The sequence below is a fragment of the Vipera ursinii genome, assembly GCF_947247035.1.
Source record: "Vipera ursinii genome assembly, chromosome: 1".
Taxonomy (NCBI): Eukaryota; Metazoa; Chordata; class Lepidosauria; order Squamata; family Viperidae; genus Vipera; species Vipera ursinii.
In genome coordinates this window covers 128,435,077-128,454,899 of record NC_139512.1, presented here as the reverse complement: position 1 = coordinate 128,454,899, position 19,823 = coordinate 128,435,077, and the positions used below count along the sequence as shown (strand labels likewise).

Here is a 19,823-nt window from a genome sequence, read left to right as displayed (position 1 = left end):
CATGGGCAAAGTTTGCCTTCACTGTTGTGCATCCCTATTCCCTAGAAAAACTACCAAATTCTGCTGTATGAAGAGAAAAGTAGGGTAGGCAAATTGCAACCTATCTAATGAACTCCTCAACTTATATATAGCAATGATGAACCTATTGCAAATTAGTTCAGGAAAAACATCAGACAACACAGGTCCTCGACTTATAACAGTTCAATGACCCTTTAGTTACAACGGCACTGAAAAAAATGACTCATGACCATTTTTCAGACTTATGACTATTGCAGCATCTCCATGGCCACAGATGCTTGAAAATGACTCATATTTATGACGGTTGCAGTGTCCCAGGTCATGTGATCACCTTTTGCGGCCTTCTGACAAGCAAAGTCAGTGGGGAAGCCAGATTCATTTATCATCTGATTTACTAACTTAACTGCAGTGATTCACTTAACAACTATGGCAAGGTCATAAAATGGGACAAAAGTCACTTATTAACTGTCTCTTTCGGGAATAGGGCGGTATATAAAATCAATCAATCAATCAATTAGCAACAGAAATGTTGGGCTCAATTGTGGTCATAAGTCGAGGACTACCTGTAGAACTGTCTCTTTCAAATGAAATCCTTTGATGCTAAAGAAGTCCTTCCAATGAGGAACAGATGGAATCCTTCTACGATTATTCAAAAGCAAATCCATCATTACATCAGACACTTAACACCAGAGTTCAACCTGCAGGTCAAATTTATTCAAATTTACTGCATGGATTCTCGAGACAGCATAGAATTCAGCGTGGTATACATCACAATGATAGAATTCAACATGCATTGTTGATTTATTGGAGAAACTACTACAACAACAAAACCTGCAAATTACATCCTTCAACTTGCAAAATAACAAGCTGAAGACATGTCAAAAACTTCTATCACCATTAATCCTAACTGAAGGCCAGCATTTGAACACGAGAGCAAATTTAATGCACAAATGGACTAAGTTGCTGTCATTATAACACCGAAACTGAACCAACATCATGGCACATTATACTGAAAGAATGAGGAGATGGTTTGCAAATAATTTCAAAGTTCATCGCTCCTACATCAGTTTTCAATACATACTTTTCTTTCTTCGGACAGGCATCATGAGCTCCAAATGATGAACAAGAAAGTAATGGCAATGCATTATTGTGCCTATCAAATAATGAACCACGAGAATGAGTTTAATAGCCTTCTAAGAGAAGGATATCTATTCCAGCAACATGTGGTTGATATGGCTGCTAAAACTGAAGGCAAGATGCTGTTACACAATACCAATCTGCCTGTGGACATTCTGTTTCTCTGTTAAGGTAAGGAAATATCTCTGAAAGGATGACCCAATAAGGCATGGGTTGCTGATGTGATATAAAATTAGTTGTTGTGTCATTCTGATGCTCCCCTTGGCTAGAATTATCTGAGTAAACAAGCATCTCTCTGAAATGACTGTCTTCAGCCCACTACTATGATTAGAAAGGTACACCAATTGGGCTCTATTGAAAGGCTAATATCAAGTATACAGTGGGGGACTCAGAAGAGGTGGTAGTAGAGAAGGAAGTGTTAGAAGTTAAGAGAGGCCAGATAGGTGGTTCAGATAGGTGTGGAGTGGTTTACTGCTAGTGTTGTCTTGATAAAAAGGTCTTCATACTTTAGTGAGAACTTAGAACAGAGGTCTTCAAACTCGGCCCTTTTATGACTCATGGACTTCAACTCCCAGAATTTCTCAGCCAGGCATGCTGGCTGAGGAATTCTGGGAGTTGAAGTCCATGACTCATAAAAGGGCCGAGTTTGAAGACCCCTGACTTAGAAGAAGAAAAAGAGGAAAGAAAAACCACAGCAGAAGCAGGATCAAATAAGGGAAACATTTCACAATTATAGGAAGAGCAGCAGGAATTCTAAAAGTTGAATGTGGTCATAGATATGCTCTTAGTTTGATGGATCATGGCTAAGTGGCAGACTTGATGAGAACTGTGATTTCCAGTTTCATTATCAACATCTTTTAGAAAATTCCTCCTGCTTCTTAGAAGAAAGCAGAATATTTGAGAAATATAACCCTATGGAATATGTACCATTAACGTAGTGATGTGCTTATAATAATACGTAAAATAGTTCCACACCATATGGCAAAAGTAAAATACGCTAGAAAAGCAAGGAATTTCAGAGGAATATTAGAATAGGCAGATCAACATTGTAAGAGTATATTTTACCTACAATGGGCAGTTTTGCTTTATTTAAAGTTGTGGGATGTCTCAGCAGGTAGTAGTACTTAGCTAACTTTGAGTAGGATGGGTAAGATTCCCCCCGCACATGTGTGCTAGTCGTTTCCGATTCTAGGGGCCGGTGCTCATCTCCGTTTCAAAGCCGAAGAGCCAGCGCTTGTCCGAGGACGTCTCCGTGGTCATGTGGCCGGCATGACTAGACACCAAAGGCGCACGGAACGCTGTTACCTTCCCACCGGAGTGGTCCCTATTTTTCTACTTGCATTTTTGCGTGCTTTCGAACTACTTAATATTTGGATGGGCTCCAAATTATGGACTTGTTCAATAGACTAGATTTTTTGAAAAACGCAGGTGATGAGAAGGACAAAAATCCTTGGAACACTGCCTGAAAATTCTACAGGGATGCGGTTACAAGTAACAGAGTTCATCTCAGTGGTGTATTTATCCTTAATCGCTTTGAATAGTCAGCCCTAAATGCCAGCTAAAAGCCAGCTTAATTATTACTGGTTTGACCTAACTTCACACAATTTGGTAAATAGCAACATGATTAATCGGTATCCATTGACTGAAAATACAAAATATTCTACTGCAATTGTCAAGAGAGGTACTAGAACACATAAATGGGTTGTTCTTGGTTCATACTATTTCCAACTGAACAAGTAAAAAAGAATGGCTCCCCTTCTAACATTAACACAAAATGCTTTTATTTTAATGTTACCTCAATTTGATTTCTTAAAAAAAGAATCTCACATTCTTGTGCCACAGTCATTGTGTGCTGCCTGATTTCAAACTCCAACTTTAACTGAGAGAAAAAATGACCTCCTGAAACTTAATTATCATGTTAAAAAAAAGTTCAACCATATCAATTCCAAATAAGCTTTGAAAAAGCATTTAGCCCAAACTCTAACCATGTGGTTGCATTGGGCCACACTGCAAAATCCGTGAAACTGACAGGTGTTGTCTATATTGCTAGCATGGAATGCTACAAATGGACAACTAAATCCTGTTCTTTTCTTCCCTTATAAAAGCTGCAGGAGAGATCAGTGTCAATAGGCCCATTTGAAGACGACCAGGCAAAGTAAATATGAATCCTGTTCCAAAACATAGTAAGAGATGTATTAAATTTCCCAAATGAAAGAATGAAAAGTTGTTGAAACTAGACAGGGCGAAAAGTTTAACTTGCAAAGGGCCACAAAACTATGCACAATTTTATGCTAATGGGAAATATGAAAAAGTTGTTGGCTGAAATGATTTAAAAGAGACAACAGTTGAGAAAAAGCTTTATAACAGAGGGATTGCTAGGAAAAGATTGAGAACATAATCTGCATATAGTAATAAAGTTAAGGAAAGCAAAGAATGGTTAAAATTAAAAGAAGTAGGAAGAATGTAGAGCCCACTTTTATAGAAATAAAGGATTGTTTTGGAAGTGGGCATGAAGGGCTAAAGAATTTCCAGATTGTAGTTAAGAATAAATGTGGTAAAATGATTTGTGATGAAATCTAAGTGAAGAAATGCAGGACTAAGTACTATACTTTAAAGATATTATGGGAACGACAGGGACAGTTTGAAGGGTGAAATTGAAACAAATACTTTAAACACTTTTGTTCTAGAAAAAAAATGAAAAAAGCATAAACACTGTTAAGAATGTTGGAAAATACTAAGGCTGGCCAGTGTTGAAGCTGTAACTAGAAAAAAATATTTATATAAAGGTGTGATTATAGATTTGCTTTGTTTATGAAATGGTTGTGCAACTTATTTAACACTTGGGAAGACTATATTCATGCCTGAGGATGGAAAGAATGCCACTACTGTTCCCTTAAAAAAAGTACAAAAGATGAGGGAGTAGGGGGTTAGTGTGTGAAATGTACTCGGGAAAGCTTTTGGCAGATTTTTTGACTGTAAAATCACAGAGGTTACAGTGAATAAAATTTGTGAAGTGGTGCAATTCTATGCTGGGAAGGAGATGTGCAGACCAGATTTTACTCTTCAGGAAATAATGGAGAATTATATGAAAGTGATAAAATAATCTTACAATTTGTTTGCTAATTTAGAGCAGCTGCAGAATAAATTGGATACGCCTGATGTACAAAATCTTTGCACCAATATGGAGTTGAAGGTCAGACTGTTCAGTGTAATAAGTGTGGCATATAAAAAATAAAGCGTGAGAATCAATGGTATGCTTAGCAAATGATTCAACAATGTCAAGGAAGCAAAGCGAAGAACTGTTAGTTCCCTTAGTGGTTAAATGTACAAGGAATGCTTGTGGTAATTGGGACAGTTGGGACATGAATATGTGTATCCTTTTTTTTTTGCAGATAATGTTATGTTGCTGCCTAAGAACCAAATCAGTTATAGCAGAAGTCCCCAACCTGTGGGTCGTAGCTCACTATCAAGGCCGCGGCCACGTGGCCATCAGGACGCATGAAGGGATGCCGCCCCGCATCCTTCCGGCGCTAGCACCATCCCGCCCCAAGCATCCTGCTGGCACTAGCACTGCCCCAAGCATCCTGCCAGCGCTAGCACCACCCTGCCCCCGAGCATCCCACTGGTGCTAGTGCCGCCCCACCTCAGGGTGTCACACTGGCACTAGAGCTGCCCAGAGCATCCCGCCGGTGCTAGCATCACCCTGCCCCAGAGCATCCCACTGGCACTAGTGACACCCTGAACATCCAGCCAGTGCTAGCGCTGCCCTGCCTGAGTGCCCCACCAGCACTAGTGCCGCCCCGAGCATCCCACCGGTGCTTAGAGCTGCCCCGCCCCATAGCGTCCCACCGGCACTCGTGCCGCCCATAGCATCCCACCAGTGCTAGCACCATCCCATTTGCAGCACATGTGCCTATGCAGGCGTTTGCACGTGCACATGTGTGCGGCCGTTTGCATGTGCTTGTGCACAGCCCATTGGTGTGTATGCACAGTCATTTTTGCACACGTATGTGCGTGACCCATTTGCACACACACACATAGCAGTTCTTGCCTCTCTTTTCAGGCCGACAAACCAAAAAGGTCGGAGACCTCTGATTTACAGTGAATTTTTGATGGCACTCTGAAACAATATGGATCTCAACATTTATTTATTTCATTTACATCCCACTTCAACCTTGCAGTTCTCTGTAGCCCTACATTTATTTTATTTAAAACATTTCTATAGCAGCCCATATGGTGGCTGGACACCATCAAAGCTGACACCAGCCAGATCATAGAAAAACTCCAAGAAGTAATGCAAGATTGGAAGATGTGGAAAGACCTGGCCCATGGAATCACCAAAAGTAGGACACAACTGAATGGATTATATCATCATCATCATCATCATCATCATCATCATCGCAGTCCATCTTATAACCAACTCTAGGCTGCTCCTTGGGGATATTGCATATATGCAAACAACTGAAATACCTACTGTTTAATAAAAACAATGAAAATAATCTACTTCAAGTAATTAACAACCAAATTAATAACCCTTTTGTTAAAAATAACAAAAATAGAAAAGGGAAAAGGAACTAGGCTAAGCATCATTGGAACGCTTTTCTCTGGAAAACCCAAAGATGGTTTTTTTAAAAGACAACTGAACTTTGTTTTTCCTTGAAGACGATAAGGAGTCCATTTTACAATACCAATGCTGCCACAGAGCATTAGTACCTACTCGCTTTGCCCTCCTCTGTTCTTGAATGTGTGAGACCATGAGGAGATTCTTTCTCCGTGATCTAGTAATTTGGGCTGATACAAGTTGGAGAACACAATCCTGCAGGTACTGCACAACAAAAGGGTTTATAGACTAAAAACAACACTTTAAATTGTAATCAGAACTGAGTCAACATGTAATGCAAAGTCTGCAGTATGGATGCTAGAAGCTCACAGCTTTGGGTATCAGTTGACCCACAGAATACTGTATTCTGGATCAAATTATATCAAAGGTAGCCCCATGTAAAGCACATTATGGTAGCAGTCTATCTGTACAATAATGAGAAGATAGGTCCTGTAGCCAGGTCTTCCTGCATCAGGTAAGGTTTCAATTGGCATACCAGCTGAAGTTGGACAAAGGCCCCTCCAGCCACAGCTTCTACCTGCTATTCAACTAGGAGCCTTGAGTCAAAGGCCGGCAACCCCCCAGACACAAATCTGTTCTTTCACATCTAGTGCTTACCTGTCCAGGAATAAGAGTGTTGCCAATTGAGAATCCTGAAGTTATACAGCAACCCCATCTTGCTTAAAATAAACTTCAGCTTGTTCTTTCTTGTCCCGATCCTTAAGAGTCTGTCACCAGGTCCTGGCTTAGATCACGGACAGCAATTCCCCTACATCCAGGAGTTGTTGTTCTTGTTAGCTGCGGTCGTGTCCAACCTATCACGACCCCATGGACAAAATTTCTCCAGGCCTTCCTGTCCTCTACCATCTTCTGGAGTCCATTTAAACTCACGCCTACTGCTTCAGTGACTCCATCTAGCCACCTCATTTTCTGTCGTCCCCTTCTTCTATTGCCCTCAATCTTTCCCAGCATTAGGCTCTTCTCCAGTGAGTCCTTCCTTCTCATTAGGTGGCCAAAGTATTTGAGTTTTAGCTTCAGGATCTGGCCTTCTAAAGAGCAGTCAGGGTTGATCTCCTCTAGGAGTGACCAGTTTGATCGCATTGCAGTCCAAGGGACTCGCAGGAGTCTTCTCCAGCACCAGAGTTCAAAGGCCTCAATTCTTTGGCGCTCAGCCTTTCTTATGGTCCAACTTTCACTGCCATACATTGCAACTGGGAAGACCATAGCCTTGACTATACGCACTTTTGTTGACAGGGTGATGTCTCTGCTTTTTAGTGTGCTATCTAGATTTGCCATGGCTTTCCTCCCCAGGACCAAGCGTCTTTTAATTTCTTGCCCATAGACCCCATCTGCAGTGATCTTGGAACCCAGGAAAATAAAATCTGTCACTACCTCCATTTCTTCCCCATCTATTTGCCAGGAATTGAGAGGGCCGGATGCCATGATCTTGGTTTTCTTAATGTTAAGTTTCAACCCAATGTTTGCACTCTCCTTCTTCACCCGCAACAACAGGCTCTTTAGTTCTTCTTCACTTTCTGCCATTAGAGTGGTATCATCTGCATATCTTAGGTTATTGATATTTCTTCCAGCAATCTTAATTCCAACTTTTGATTCATCTAGCCCAGCCTTTCTCATGATGTGCTCTGCATATAAGTTAAATAGGCAGGGCAACAGTATACAGCCTTGCCGGACTCCTTTCCCAATTTTGAACCAGTTGGTGGGTCCGTGTCCAGTTCTCACTGTTGCTTCTTGACCCGCATATAGGTTTCTCAAGAGACAAATAAGATGGTACTCCCATCTCTTTAAGAACTTGCCACAGCATAGACAATGAAGCAGAAGTAGATGTTTTTCTGGAACTCCCTAGCTTTCTCCATGATCCAGCGTATGTTGGCAACTTGATCTCTAGTCCCTCTGCCTTTCAAAATCCTGCCTGTACTTCTGGTAGTTCTTGATCCACATACTGCTGGAGTCTAGCTTGTAGGATTTTAAGCATAACTTTACTAGCATATGAAATGAGAGCAATGGTGCGATAGTTTGAGCATTCTTTGGCACTGCCTTTCTTTGGAATTGGAATGTAAACTGATCTTTTCCAATCCTGTGGCCACTGTTGAGTTTTCCAAATCTGCTGGCAAATTGAGTGTAGCACTTTTACTGCATCATCTTTTAAGATTTTGAATAGCTCAGCTGGAATACTGTCACCTCCACTCGCTTTTTTGTTGCTCAGCTTTTCTAAGGCCTACTTCACTTCACATTCTAGGATGTCTGGCTCGAGGTCAGTGACCACCTCATTTTTTGGTGTTAGTTCTATAAGGTGCTGTAGGGCTTCATAGAACCGGTCAATTTCATCCTCTTCAGCACTGGTGGTTGGGGCACAGACTTGGACTATTGTGATACTGAATGGTTTGCCTTGGATTCGAACTGAGATCATTCTGTCATTTTGGGGATTGTATCCCAGTATTGCTTTTCCTACTCTTTTATTGACTATGAAGGCTACTCCATTTCTTCTGAGGGATTCTTGCCCGCAGTAGTATACCTGATGGTCATCTGAATTAAATTCACCCATTCCTGTCCATTTTAGTTCGCTGATACCTAAGATGTCGATGTTCGGTCTTGTCATCTCTTGTTTGAACACGTCCAGCTGTTATTAGTCATGCCTTAAAATCCAAACATTACTCTTCCCATTCCTTGTGTCATTTCTACAATCCAAATGACTCACAACAAGCTATTTTCGGGGACCACGTCCAGCTTGCCTTGATTCATGGATCTTACATTCCAGGTTCCTATGAAGAAAAAATCTTTACAGCATCGGACTTTCCTTTCACCACCAGACACATCCACAGCTGAGCGTCGTTTCGGCTTTGGCCCAGTCGCTTCATTCTTTCTGGCGCTACTAGTACTAGCCCTCTGCTCTTCCTCAGTAGCATATTGGACTCCTTCCGACCTGAAGGGCTCATCTTCCAGCGTCATATCATTTTGCCTTTTGGTACTGTCCATAGGGTTTTCGTGGCAAAGATACTGGAGTGGGTTGCCATTTCCTTCTCCAGTGGATCACGTTTTGTCAGAACTCTCTGCTATGACCTGTCCGTCTTGGGTGGCCCTGCACGGCATAGCTCATAGCTTCATTGAATTACGCAAGCCCCTTCGCCACGACCAGGCAGTAATCCATGAAGGGGACATCCAGGAGTAGTGATGTATAATTGGGTATCATCAGCAAACCTTTGATACTGCACCCCCAAACTGTCACATGATCTTCCCATGGCCGGGAAGCTGATTGAAGGAAACCTCCTTGCCTACCACCACCTCGGAAAATAGAAGAATCACAATATAAAATACAGAAGATCAAGGAGATTATGTTTGACAGGAAAAATGGAGTGGATGATTGGGAGCTAAATATAAAACTGGCAAAAAAATATATACAGCATGTAAATGAATTTGTGTACCTTGGTAGAATGTTAAATAAGAAGTGAACGTGAATGAAGAAAATTTAAGAGCTCAAATAGTGGTAAATATATATATAGCCTGTGATCTATTGTGAGGAAAAAAAGTTTATCAAAAAGCCAATATTGTTGGGTATAAGAGTGTAGCCTTAATTATATAGAAGTGAATGTTAAGTATGTCAGGAGAAACATAAAAGGAAACTGAATGAAGGGTAAGTGGTTTACTTAAGAAGTGGGTGATGAGAGAAGTGGATATTGAATGTATGGGTGATAAATGAATGTGGACTGCAAACAAAAATGAGTGGCCAACGAGAAAGAAGTATCTTGAAGTAGTTTGGTCAATGAGGCTAAAATTGCAAAGCAAATACATGAAGCAAGAATAGATGTCTGAATGGAAGGGAAAGACCAAGGAAGACATAAGAAGTGGGGGAAGGACAGAGAAAAAGAGAAGCCTGAAAAACAAGTGGCACCATATGTTTGCAAGAAAAGAATGATATGGAGAGATATTGTAGCAAGTGACATAGTTTTAAACAAGATTTCTTTTCTCTGATTTTGTCCCTTTAATTTCTTTTCACTGGTATTTCACCCACTATGATTTGCATCATGCTGGAAATCATGAATCACTATTGCCTCCAAAGATAAGAACAGCATTAAGTAAAAAATGAGGAAGGTGAATTTCACTGATTTTCAAAAGATGAATGGAACTGCATTCTAATGAATTCTTCCATTATGTCAAAATTACCTTAATGGAACAAGAGCAGTTAAGAAACAACTGCCACTTGCTATATCAAATTTGGAAGGTTTCTTGTGCAGTGGTTAGGATGCAGTATCATAGGCAAAACTCTGCCCACTGCCAGGGGTTCGATTCTGACTGGCTCAAGGTTGACTCAGATTTTTAGCCTTCCAAACTGAGGACCCAGATTGTTGGGGGCGATATGCTGACTCTGTAAACCGCTTGGAAAGGGCTGTAAAGCACTATGGAGAGGTATATAAGTCTAAGTCAGACATGACAAACTCACGACATCGTGCAACGTATCAGACCCTTTTTGCCATTGCCGGCAATGGGGTGGGTGCGGCTTCCAGCTGAAGTGTCCGGCCCGCAGGCCAGCAGTTTGACACCCCTGGTCTAAGTGCTATTGCTATTACTCTGTAATCCTTCAGGTTTATGGTCAGCAATTCAATGAATGTACATGAAATGTACAAGAAATAAGAAGAATCTTTGCTGGAACTATGGGAGTTTAGTCATGATTGAACGAAAAGGACCTAGAGTTGATGTTTTCTACAAGCACAGAAACTCTTGTATCAGTTATAGATCCAGATGTTTATTGTCTATGGGGAAAATAATTATTTTGGCAGATGTAAGCTATATATTCCTACGCTTGAATTTTATCACATTTTTGATCACACACATGTACACCTTATACAAGTAGTCTTCAGCTTAGAATAGCAATTGGAACAGGAATTACCATCACCTAGCAATGTAATCAAGCACAATGCCACATGGCCAAATTGCTTAGCAACAGCAGTTCCAGTAGCCCCAGTTGCCATTGTTAAACAAGGATTGCATGGGTTCTTAAGTGAGAACCTCACATAATTGCAACGTCTAACTTCCTGCTGGCTTCTCTATTGACTTTGCTTGTGGGAAGCTGGCAGGGAACATTGGAAATCATAATCACAGACTGCAGGGACACTGCAATAGCCAGAACTCTGGGAAGCAGTTGTAAGTCCCCTTTTCCAGCGCCACTGTAACTTTGAATGGTCACAGAACAAATAGATGCAACCCAGGTAGCAGTGGGATTCAGCCAGTTCGCACCAGTTTGGCAGAACCAGTAGCTAATTTTTTGTTGCCCAAGCCCAGAATGGACTTCCGGAAGCGGCATCCACACAGAGAACCGGTTGTTCACATATTTGAATCCCACCGCTGAACCCAGGGTTTACCTGTATTTAAAATGGAGGAACAGAATTGTAGTCAAAATGTTCTCTATTCAGTAGGAAAGAAACAAGAACTCTGAGCAAGAGAAAGGAATTTTTTTAGCTATTTGAATTTTATACAAGGAACGTAATGGTAACGGATACCATGTCTTTTATACGCAAAATGGACTTCAAATGCCCAATATTTTAGAACAGTGTTTTGTTGCCAAACAAAAGCAAACTGCATGCTTTGTTTTGCATGCTGCATCAAACAAGGAGAAAGATTGTTTTCATCTGGCAAAGCCAGTCTAGTTTTGCTTATTAACTAAGAATTAATTTAAAGAATTCATTCATTTTGTGGCATCAAATCAGAGAAGAGCCAACTTTGTTTGATGGTGGTGTAGTTAAGTGGGAAAGTTTATTTCTGAATGGTACAAATATATGCCAACGCAAAGCAGCGTCTAAAAACTTGATGTTAGCCACAACAATGAAGAACTGAACTGCAATGATTATTCCTTTAAAATATGAAAAAATGACCACAGAATACACCAGTAAAAATATACATTAGTATGTCAGATAAAGTTTCATTTCTACCTGAAATCTCTTATTATGCTGCTGTCATCTGTGGTTTATTACTATGTTCCAAGGACAATTTTGAAGACATAAAATTAATTTAAATAAGATAGACTTATTTACATAGATAAGAAATATTTGCTAAAATATTTGTCCATTAGTTTAAAACTGTTCAATGTAGCCAGGGAAGGAAAGGTCTGTGGCTATAGAGTATCATGTACACAAATGTCACAATCTTAAAGTTAATGACACAAGAATCTCTGGGAATGTTATATGTAATAAGACAGGATTAGTTTTGAAAGCATAAATATTTTCTCCTTTCTGACCAGAGTATAGAACTCTGATACAGAGAAAATGATGAATTTTGATAAAAAAGAGCAACAGGTAAGCAAAAATCAGATAATTTTAACAATCACTAATGGAACATAGCTCCAATTTTTCTTGTTAATGTGGAAAAATAAAATTACTAAGCAAATAAATAGTGTAAAATTTACTACCATGCACGAGTATAAAATTCTTTCCTTTGAAGCAAAGCTTCAGATTTAGTTTTCAAAAGTGTTTGGTGCAGAAATGTAGTACCACTGGAACATCTTAAAGCAACTATAATTTCTCTTAAGACTGTGGAGTTACCCGCATAGCTACCACACAGTTTAGGGGGAAAAAACACCAATACCTTTGGTGTCCTAAAGAGACAATATTCACACTTTCACAAACTCCAAAGCATCTTTTGCAAATTAAGTCTGAAATGCAGCACAACATTCCAGAAGAACAGATATAGTTTCTTCTTTAACAATCACTCATTCAGTGAGCGTTTGAGGTTACATGGTGCTGAACAAGGGGACTTACAACTGTGCTTTGTAGCTGTAGCTAGAAATTAGCCCACAATTACAACAGTCACAGAAACATGTAGTCATTTGCATGATGGTTTCCAATAAGCAGAGTTAATGGGGAAGCTGGCAGGAAGTTGCAAATGGTGATGTTGCCCCTGCAGGATTTGCTTAATGATGGCCACCAGAATTGCCATAACTGCTCTTGTAATTCAGTTGCAATCATGTGACATTGTGCTTTATGCCAATGTCCCAATTACTGTCCTTCAGTGAGAATGACCTGTACAAATAGTCATAAAGAGGCCAATTTATCAAATTCAAGCAAGTTGTACAATCAACACATCTAATTGGAAGGGGAGCAGGAAGCAAGATTTGGTGTCAAAACATGAAGCAAAGAAAATTCAGAAAAGTTGAGAAATTGAACTTTAAATCAACCAAGCATATGTGATTTGTATAAAATATATAGACAAACTCTACTCTAGATATAAGGCTTATGTTAAATATAAAGTTATAATTGAATGAGCAAAGGAAAATTGTAAGGTTCTTTCATTTACATACTACAAATAACTCATAACAGCTTGTTATTTCTGCACATGCTTATGTTTCCAGATAAGCATCATATATTATACAATCACAAAATACAACATAGTATACAATTATCTACCAAGTTCCAAGTCAGCTGGGTTTAAGGATTATCATTAATCATTTTCTTTAACCAATGTTTAACTAACAGTGATCTTAAAAGTCTTGTCAAAGACACTTGGTAAAATGAACACAAAAAATTCCTGTCTTGCTTTAACCAACTAAGTAAAATTACAAGCTACACAACCTATTTAGTGTAAGAAATTTAAAGACACCATTCAAGGAGTTTCACAATTAGATTGCACATGTACAGCTTAAGTTCATTTCTGATAGCAATTTTCTTTGTTATTCTACAATTGGCTTAACAAATGTAAGAGTTTTATAATACATCTTGAAAAATATTGGTGGTTTCAGTCAGAAAACCAAGTAATTTCCCAATTTTCACTTGGAATAGTTTAATTTATATGTTGAAGTTTTATAGTGAACTACACCACGACATTTCCTAGCATTCTACATGTTTGAAAGCCATTACTAAAACATTTGTCAAACCTGGAAACTGGGATTAACATACCTGTAGTTAAAGGAAGGTGAATGACAGTTTTTAAACATGTTAAAGTATACCAAAAAGATGACAGAGTTGCTCCTGACAGTAACAGAAGTAGGATAGGTTTCAGCATTCCTCTGATAAAATCAGCAAACCTGTAACATAAACCATAGTTTAAAAATCATTCATACAAACTGTGATAAAAAGTACATTTTAGCTAAAATGCTCTGTAGAATTATTAAAACAGTGTTTTCTGATGTAGTAGTTCTGGACGAACTGTACAGTTCCTGCTGTCTTAGGAAAGCTCAAAATATTCTTAAAGACTCATCTCATCCTGGACATCCTTTTTTGAACTATTATCATCTGGCAGATGGTACAGGATAATAAAAACAAAGACAAATAGGCTGAAAAATAGTTTATTAAATACTACTGTATAGTGCAACATTGAAGTGCAATTACAGGGGTGGCGCAATGGTGAATAGAATGTGGATGTGTGGATATAATGTATGTTCTTATTTGTGGTTTTCATTTGTGTGTAGTGTGCACTGTGGACAGCACTTAATTTCGCTGTGAATTACACAATGACAATAGATTATTCTATTCTATTCTATTCTATTCTATTCTATTCTATTCTATTCTATTCTATTCTATTGTTCTAGAAAGATATCAATAGACACAAAGATGTATTACAATGTATGTGATAATTTTGAATTTCTAAGATGAGTCAAGTATGAAGTTAAGTCTATAATTCCATTTTCTTTTTATTTTATTCTTGTCTGAGGAAAAATATCTTAGGATGTGAAACAATTTGCTGAATAATGGAAATTATTCCCCTCCAACTAATGGAGCATTGTAAATGGCTTTATACTTTTTCTCTCAGTTCAACATCATCTTGAGTTGAGGTTTCTCATATTATTTCTGCAAAATTCAATGGGCTGAGCTGGATATAAAGTTTGATCTCAAACGTATTAGCCTATCCATTTCAACTATTTCACCCACTTTTGTAGAAACTTGGTTTATTTCAGCCATTTATCCTGGATTACTCTAATGGGCTGATGAAGAATGGCCACTGAATTAAGATTGCATCAAAAAGAGACAGTCAATTTAAAATTTATTGAAATAACATGTAAACTGGTGATACATCAGTGAAAAACAGTGAGAACATAATATAAAAATAAATGAATCACATTATAGTAAAATGCTTAATGAATCACAACAGAATAAAATAATTAATCAAATAAACAACTGAAACAAAATTTCCTAAACTAGATATGGAATAATAAATAGTTAATCAGTAAGTACTGAAGGAATAATGAATACTAATATAAATCAGAAAAAAGCATGTTAAAATTAAACTTTGGCTACTCTATTATTTTTTTAATCAGAATGATTTGTCTTTCCATTTTATTGTGAGACATTAAAGGCTAGGGTTAAAGGAATTCAGTGTCATATTTGTTGGCATCAAAAACAAATAGTTGCCTCCACTTTAGCATTTTTATAGACAATAATCTTTTAATGAAAAAGGCATCTCATGACCTAGCTCACAGGTCTGCAACCTGCGGCTCCGGAGCCGCATGCGGCTCCCAGTCCTCTGCCATGTGCAGTCCAAAAAAAAAAAAAGTGGGACTAAAAAAGTTCAACCAATCAATTCAAATATGCAGGGTAGGTGCATATCTCGCCTTGGCTCCACTCTTCAGTCAAACCCTGTTCTGTGCATGCGCGCATGTACGCACATGGGCACACATTTTTTGCGGCTCCCAGTTTTTCCTTTTGTGAGGGAACCGGTTCCGAGTGGCTCTTTCACTGTTTCAGGTTGCTGACCCCTGACCTAGCTAGCCACTACATTTATGATGACACTCCTAAATCTCATTTATTATTTTTGCCTAACATACATATTTAGAATAGAACAGAACAGAGCTGGAAGGGACCTTGGAGGTCTTCTAGTCCAGCCCTCTGCTTAAGCAGGAGAACCTATACCATCTCAGACAAGTGACTGTCTAGTCTCTTCTTAGAAACCTCCAGTGATGGAGCGCCACGATATCTGTAGGCAAGCTGATCCACTGGTTAATTGGCCTCACTGTCAGGAAGTTTCTCCTTAATTCCAGGTTGCTTCTCTTTTTGATCAGTTTCCAACGATTGTTTCTCATCCTTCCCTCTGGTGCTTTGGTGAATAACGTGACCCCCTCTTCTTTGTGGCAGCCCCTCAAATACTGGCATACTGCTATCATGTCTCCCCTATTTCTTCTTTTCTTTAGACTAGCCAAGCCCAAGTCCCGCAGCCTTTCTTTGTATGTTTTAGTCTCCAGGTCCGTTATTTTCCCCTTTCTTGAAGATCAGCCCTTTTCCAATCCTCAGATACTTCCCCGGTGCTCCCAAGGTTCCAGCAATTTCAATTCCCTCTATCACTTCTTCTCTATAGTAAGGATTAAGTCCAGTATAGCTTTATGTCTAGTTCCCTCCTCCATCTTTTGGGTGACAAAGTTGTTGGCTAGGTTGGTTAGGAATCTGTTTAAACTCCTGCTTACTGCAGAGGTTTGTCTCCCATTTGATATCTGGAAAGTTGAAGTATCCTATTACTACTGTGGTATATTTCCTACATACATTTATTAACTGGTTCACAAAGAGTTCATCTATTTCTTCTGATTGGTTGGGTGGCCTGTAATATACACCTATGGCAATGTCATTTTCCCCCCTCTTTTATATTGACCCATATACATTCTGGAGAGATTTTATCTTTGATCATATGCATTTCTGTAGATATGTAGTATTTTCTTACATATAGGCAACTCCCCCCCTCTTTTTGTAGACCTGTTTCTTTTGAATTTGGTTGTTGTTTATATGCTGACCTATCAAAATTGATATTAAATTCATTGATAGATGAAAGCATTACTAATTTTTCATTTTTTACTTTTTTGTCTCTGGACTTTGCAGTCAATAATCTTATTGATAGATGAAAATATAAATGAAACAGTATTAATTTCTCTTTAATCATGAAATAAGTGCAGAAGCACTATCTGCTGAAGATTTGGACGGTTGTGTTCGGTGAAAGGCCGTGATCAAACGATCTGCCTGGACATCCCCTTTCCACACCCATGAAGCCTCTGCCAACGGGTATCCTTTCCATAACACGAGATATTGTATCTGGCCCCTCCGTACCCGGGAGTCTAGGATCGCCTGTATCTCGTACCGATCCCCGTGAACAGGCCCCGGAGCGGTCCCATCCGTCCTCCCTGTTATCCCCTTAGTGGGCTTTAGTAGGCTGCTATGGAAGACGGGGTGGATCTTCCCTAGGAAATTAGGCAACCGCAAACGGACAGTCACGGGGTTGATCACCTGAACTACCTGGAAAGGGCCAAGGAACTTAGGACCTAGCTTCTTGCTTGGTACTCGTAAGCGCAAATATTTGGTGGACAGATACACCCACTCCCCGCCCTTAGGGGTGGCGAAAGGCTCCCTTTTTCTGTCTGCCTGCTCCTTCACCCGTGCCTGAGCTTTCACCATCGCCTCCCTAGCAGTTTTCCAGGCGGCCCCCATGTGGTGCATCCACTCCTCAGGCCCGGTGGGTGTCGCCGACCCCTGTCCACACTCCGGAACAGGGACAAAATCATATCCCGCCACCACCCGGTATGGTGTCAAACCCGTGCTGCTGTGCACGGCGTTATTGTGGGCGACTTCCGCAAACACCAGGAGGTCTGCCCAGTCTGTTTGCTGGAACGACACATAGCTCCTGAGGAACCTTTCCACCGTGGCGTTGGCCCTTTCAGCAGCCCCGTTAGTGCTTGGGTGGTACCCGGAACTGAGGCCCTGGGAGGAGCCGATGTGCCGTAGAAACTCTCGCCAGAACTGTGCTGTAAACTGGACCCCGCGGTCCGAAGTAATCCGTCGGGGAACCCCGTGCAGCCGATAGACATGAGTCATAAACAGTCGTGCCAACCGTTTGGCGGACGGCAGCCCCTTGCAGGGAACGAAGTGCGCCTGTCTGGAGAAAAGGTCGATGACAGTCCAGATCACCGAGTATCCTCTGCTGTCCGGCAACCCGACGATGAAGTCCATGGCGATGTCTTGCCATGGTCGTACGGGGTCTGACACCGTCTGTAGCAGACCCAATGGCTTCCCGACACGGGGTTTTGCTGTGGCGCATACGTGGCATCCCCGAACGTGGTGTTCCACGTCCGCCTTCATGCACGGCCACCAAAACTGACGGCGTGCTAAGTGTAACGTTTTCAGGAAGCCGAAGTGACCGGCCTGCTTGGCGTCGTGACAACGGCGCAAAACGGCGGGGCGTAGTGCCTGAGGCACGTACAGCTTATCTCCGTGCCAGGCCGAGCCGTCGCGCATAGTCAGAAGCCCGGGATGCTCCTTCAGCCAGGCGTCTGTTGCTAAGGCCTCGCCCATGGCTCGGGCCAAATCGTCCCCCACGCTGCAGACTGCCTGGGTCGCGCTCGGGGATGCGCTAGGTGGGATGAGTTCTTGTATAACCGCTTCTCGTTTGGTGTCGTATTGCGGTAGCCGTGAGAGCGCATCAGCAAGAAAGTTCCGCCCCCCCGGTACGTACTTCAGGACGAAATTAAAGCGCCGAAAAAAGAGAGCCCACCTAACGTGCTTGGGTGCCAGTTTCCTCGGGGACTGCAGCACCTCCAGGTTCTTGTGGTCTGTCCAAACCTCGAAGGGAAGGACAGCCCCCTCCAGAAGATGTCGCCATGTCTCCAGGGCCGCGCGCACGGCGAACGCCTCCTTCTCCCAAATTGCCCATGAGCGTTCCGCCGAAGACAGTTTTTTGGAGGAGTAGGCACAGGGTTGCAGCACGCCCTCCGTGTTCCGTTGCAACAGCACAGCCCCTACCGCAACATCACTGGCGTCGACTTGGACCACATACGGACGGTCGGGGTCGGGATGTACCAACACCGGCTCCTTAGCAAACAGGGCCTTCAACGTCTCGAACGCTCGTTGACACGAGGTGGTCCATGCCAGCTTCAACCCTGGACGTGGTTTCTCCCCGGAGTTCCGCGTTCGCAACAGGTCCGTCAGCGGCAGGGCTGTCGCTGCAAAACCTGGAATAAACTGGCGGTAAAAGTTCGCGAACCCCAGGAAACTCTGAAGCTGTCGCCGCGTCCATGGCGCCTGCCATTGCAGGACGGCTTCCACTTTGCGAGGGTCCATTTCTATGCCGCTCGCCGACACGCGATACCCCAGATAATCCAGCCTCGTCTTGTGGAACTCGCACTTGGTGAGCTTCACATAGAGGCGGGCAGCCAGCAGCTTCCGAAGCACCTGGCGCACGAGGGCAACGTGCTCTTCCATAGTCTTAGTGTATATCAGAATGTCATCCAAGTACACCAACACCCCGCGGTACAGGTGCTTGTGAAGCACCTGGTTTATCATCTGCATAAAAACGGCTGGGGCCCCCTGGAGGCCGAACGGCATGACACGGAACTGGAAACTGCCCAGCGGACAGTTAAACGCCGTTTTCCATTCATCCCCAGCCCTGATCCGCACCCGGTAATACGCCTCTCGTAGGTCTAGCTTCGTGAAGATGCGTCCCGTCGACAGGTGTGCCAGAAGATCTTTCATGAGTGGCAGCGGATACAGATGTTCGACGCAGACCGCATTGACGCCTCGGAAGTCGACACACAAGCGAAGCGTGCCGTCCTTCTTCTCCCGGAACAATATTGGCGCTGCTATCTTGGATCGGGCAGGCTGGATGAACCCCCTCGCGAGGTTTTTGTCGACGTAACGACGCAGCTCCTGCATCTCACGAGGCGTCAGCGCGTACATGCGCGGTTTTGGCAGTTTTACGCCCGGCTCCAGCTCGATGGCACAATCCGTCGTTCGGTGGGGTGGCAGAGTGTCGCACTCTTTTTCGTCGAAAACCTCTGCTAGGTCGGCGTACACCTGTGGGAAGCAGGCTTCCGCCACCCCCTCTGCCCCTTGGACCCGCTCACCCCCAGGCCGCTCAGCAGGTCCCACATATGCGTGTGGTGGTGGTTGTGGCCCTGTCCCCAACCGCAGGTGCCGGCAGCCCTCCCCCCACCAGATCGTGGGACCCCACTTGTCGAGCCACGTCAGTCCCAGAATCACTGTCTCCGTCATTGATGGTACAACAAGGAAGCGCAAAGTCTCCCAGTGGGTCCCCATCTCCAAACGAATAGGACCCGTCACCCGTGTGACCGGAGCCCCCCCCAAAAGGGATCCGT

At 42.1% G+C, this 19,823-nt stretch overlaps 1 protein-coding gene across 1 annotated transcript in view; it reads right to left on the bottom strand.

Moving 5' to 3' along the window:
- Nucleotides 1-19,823, bottom strand: part of SLC49A4 (solute carrier family 49 member 4) — a 106,975-nt gene that overhangs the window by 9,248 nt on the left and 77,904 nt on the right. Inside the window, exon 7 of the mRNA XM_083349873.1 lies at nt 13,657-13,784. Coding sequence (XP_083205999.1) covers nt 13,657-13,784 — 128 coding nt within the window. The remainder of the gene's footprint in view (nt 1-13,656; nt 13,785-19,823) is intronic.